Source organism: Micropterus dolomieu, linkage group LG06, assembly GCF_021292245.1.
Source record: "Micropterus dolomieu isolate WLL.071019.BEF.003 ecotype Adirondacks linkage group LG06, ASM2129224v1, whole genome shotgun sequence".
Classification (NCBI taxonomy): domain Eukaryota; kingdom Metazoa; phylum Chordata; class Actinopteri; order Centrarchiformes; family Centrarchidae; genus Micropterus; species Micropterus dolomieu.
The window spans coordinates 30,541,139-30,545,110 of record NC_060155.1 but is presented as its reverse complement, the minus strand read 5'-3'; the positions used below and the strand labels follow the sequence as shown (position 1 = coordinate 30,545,110).

General features: G+C 38.2%; 1 gene segment (V, D, J or C); it reads left to right on the top strand.

Annotated features, from left to right (window-relative positions):
* Positions 1-1,458, top strand: part of LOC123971836 — a 3,191-nt gene extending 1,733 nt beyond the window's left edge. Inside the window, 1 exon segment of the V gene segment in view lies at positions 1,395-1,458. Within this exon segment, the coding sequence occupies positions 1,395-1,458 (64 nt within the window).
* The last annotated feature ends 2,514 nt before the right edge of the window (positions 1,459-3,972 follow it).

The following is a 3,972-nucleotide window of genomic DNA, read 5'->3' as shown; positions in this document are numbered from 1 at the left end:
ACAGGAGCATTATGGGTAGTGGGTACAATGACAAACTCTACACGGTACAGATCACACCATGTTTCAAGTCCAGGGTGTAATTCACCTCCCAAGTAATTAATAAACATTGGACTTAATTCAAAGCAATCATCTCAGAAGAAATAGACACGACACTAAAGAAGTTATAGACAACAAAACAAAATAAGTAACTCACTCATTAAATAGTTAAAATTAACAAAACTTAGAGATCAAATCATATTCTGAAGTAAACAGAATTTTCTGGCAGGGGAGCTTTGAACATTTCTTATAGATTTAATTAATACAGAGAACTCATTTCTAAGTGCATTCCAAGAAGGGGGGATTTCACAAAGTGACATTTGTGTATATAATATTTAGTAATAATAATGGTATTATTGATCAGAAAATTAATTTGTTTATTATTTAGGACCACACCTAGTTGGACAGATGTGAAAGAAAAGAAATCTATCTTTATGAGTTTGGACGTCAGCCAGTCATGTAAGGATTTCCATAAACTTTAGTCACAAACATAAAAAATGTGCTCTGTTGTTTCTACATTTGTGTTGCATAGGTGACAGTTTTCTACATCACATTTCAATCTTAGAATTTTAAACTGCATTTCTTTGTTTTTAGGAAGAAGTGGAAATTAAAGATATTTTGTTGTAATAGCTGATATTTCAGGGTTTGAAGTTCTCCTTGTGAAGCCAGGTTACATTGTATTCTACAGATGTTGCCTCAGGAAGGCATTGTTACATTTTTGGTTTAAAAAGTCAACTTGGCCTATCTTTATATTTTGGACTTTGGGGGTCGGTGTGTTTTCTACATTATTTTTAATTAACTGAATAAGAGCCATTGGAATGTTTTATGACACCTTCAGCAATCCAGATTATATCCAACTTTATATATATCCAACAATTGACCATATTTGTTTCTCCATCCAGTTGTCCATAAATATAGATTTTCTTTTGCACAACATGAATCTATTGTTCCATAGCAGAACGTTCTGTGGACTAAAATTATGTTTAGAAATCATTTCCCAGAATGACAAGACTTGTCTGTGAAAGGCAGAGAGTTTGACAGGTAGTTTAGATATTCCAAAGTCCCTTTTTAACAAAAAATCAATACCAGCTAATTTGTTGAACAGAAGCGAAGTTATTGTGAACCACATCTTCTCACCATTCTTTAGAAACGATCGCAGCCATTTCATTTTTAATACACCATTCATGATATAAAATCTGATGCTTTAATCCCACCATCTTCATCATTTTTATGTGGTCATGTTGAAATTTAGTTTGTTTTCTTTTATCATCCTGGGAGATATAGCTAATGAATATGCAGGATAAATCAGTCTGGATATGCTTTCCATTTCTGTTAACAGTGTTCTTTGTTTTTATCAGTCTGACCTTCTTGGATGATGATGACTGCAGCATCACTGTCATTTCTAAAGCTTCTAAAGGATAAGTGGTATTCAAACCACAGCTTCATATCAGATGGATTCTGCTAATTCCTGTTTTATCAGAGTCACTGTGGTTCCAGCTGCTAATGAAACACTGGGGGAGGATTCACAGGAGCAGCAAATCCACATCAGAGAGAAACCACCTGCAGGATCCTCAGTAAGGATAAAATTCGTAACATGTCACATTTGAACTTCAGCATGTCTAACAGATACATTCAAACATTTGGCTAAATAAAATGTTTTGATATATAAATTATGTATTTAAAGTTAATCTAACATTCTTTCACTTATTTTAGAGGTTGTATTTCTTTCCTGACATTTGCGAGGTCACAATGGGTCTGTGTTCAGTCAGATAGTGAAAAATTCACTAAAAGCATCATGTAAAAAATACAGCACTTCCTGTTCTGAGCTGTTATAAGCTGCTCAAACAAAAATACTTCTCCAAATGAAATGAATTTCACTTTAATTCATCTCCATATTATCCTTAAGTTTGCATTCTGAACAGCATGCCGACGCTGTGCCGACCAGAGACGAGTTGAAACAATTCCATATATCCAATTTGCCTTCAGGCTCAGGTCCCTCTTCACCACAGCGGTCTGGTACAACGCCTGCATGACTGCTGACACTAAACCAATCTGCCTGACGCTCCATTTTACCCTCACTGGTGAACAAGACTCGAGATACTTAAACTCTGTCACTTAGGACAACATCTCTCTCCGAACTCAGGGAGAGCAATCCAACGTTTTCCAGCAGAAAATCATGACTTCAGACTTGGAGGTGCTGACTCTCATCCTGACCACTTCACACTCAACTGCAGCCCGTCCCAGTAAATGTTGGAGGAAACATTCTAATTTCACATTTATTCATTTCATTTCTTACAATTGCTATATATGTGGAGCAACTAGGGGTTAGATGTCTTGCTCAGGGACACATTGGATGTGTCACAGTGGAGAACCTGGGTCTCTCACACCAAAGGCATGTATCTTATCCGCTGCCCCACCCCAGTGAATGTAATGAAGCCAACAGAACCACATCATCTGCAAAGAGCAGAGAAGCAACACTCTTCTTCCCCCGCTGCGCCTTGAGATCTTGTTCATGACAATGACAAACATAATCTGCGACAAGAAGCAACCCTGGCCAGCCCAAGTTTTTTATCACCTTAGAATGAGACATTTCTTTCTACATACAGAGCGGGTCGCCTTACATGAAAGTTGCCAGGTTGCACCCCCATGTTTCTACAATAGCCCAAATGGACAAACTGCTCTACAGAGTGCATTTCGTCACTACACTGAATATATACGAAGAAGAAGTAGTAGTAGAACGTACAACCTACAGAGCTACGAGGAGACGGAGAGATTGAGGGAGGAGCTAAGCTGTTAGTGAACTATAGAAGAGAGAGGAACTTCCATATTCAGCAGAGTTCAATACACAAAGCAGAAACATTCCCTTTATTCAACATGCTGTCATTGGACTATTATGTACTTTCTCTACTGTTACTATCCATTCTAACAGGTATGTGAGATCCTGCTGAGAAAGTTTCATTACTAACTTTTCTGGATGGGATTCATTTGTTGAGTCTTTTACAACATGAAATAACAGAGTTATCTCTTCCTTCAGGTGTCAGCTGTGAAGAACTCACTGCAGTCAGGAATGAAGAGTTCACTTTAGAAGGCAGCTCTGTTACTCTGTCCTACACATACTCTAAAAAAGCAACTGGACAAGATCAATTCTTCTGGTATCGACAATATCCAGGAAAACCACCAGAGTTCCTCATCTTTCACTTGGGAACACAAAATGCAACAAACTCTAGATGGTCTGCTAAAGTGAGTGATGATAAAACCCAAATGGATCTGCAGATCTCCTCTGCTGCAGTGACAGACTCTGCTGTGTACTACTGTGCTGTGAGGCCCACAGTGACAGGAAACACCAAAACTCTGTACAAAAACCTTTGGAGCAAAGACAACAGAATACTCCACAACGTCCACTAGAGGGAGTCACACACTGTTAAACTTCAATTGTATGTTATCATATCATCTGGATTCTTTGCACTGATGATAAAAACTTACATCAATATTCCTTTGAGCTCCAGAATATTTATTGCTGCTGGACTAGTTTGAAGTTTCAGTGGCATCTTTTCTTCTTCTGTGGTCTGATTCTGATTGGCCACTAGATGACACTGTAGCTGCTGTTAATCCAAGCTGAGCCACATTATCAAGTAGGCGGTGCACTACTTCTGCACTGTGTTCAACCATTCTGTCAATAATAACTGCTGCTGTGAAGAGAACAATTCTCAGACTGAATGTTGAACATCAGCTAGTTTCTCCTGTTGATTTAAACCTTGTTGTAGAGATGGAACATTGGCTGGGGATTATTCTTGCTGCTCTTTTCTTTGGTAAGATAGAAAGCACAACATCTTTTTATTCTTTTCTAAAGATTTATGGAAACAGCTGAGCTGTTTGTGTCCACAGAGTAACACTGTACAGCTGCCATTTTCCACTGTCTTCTCCTCTCAGCCTCAT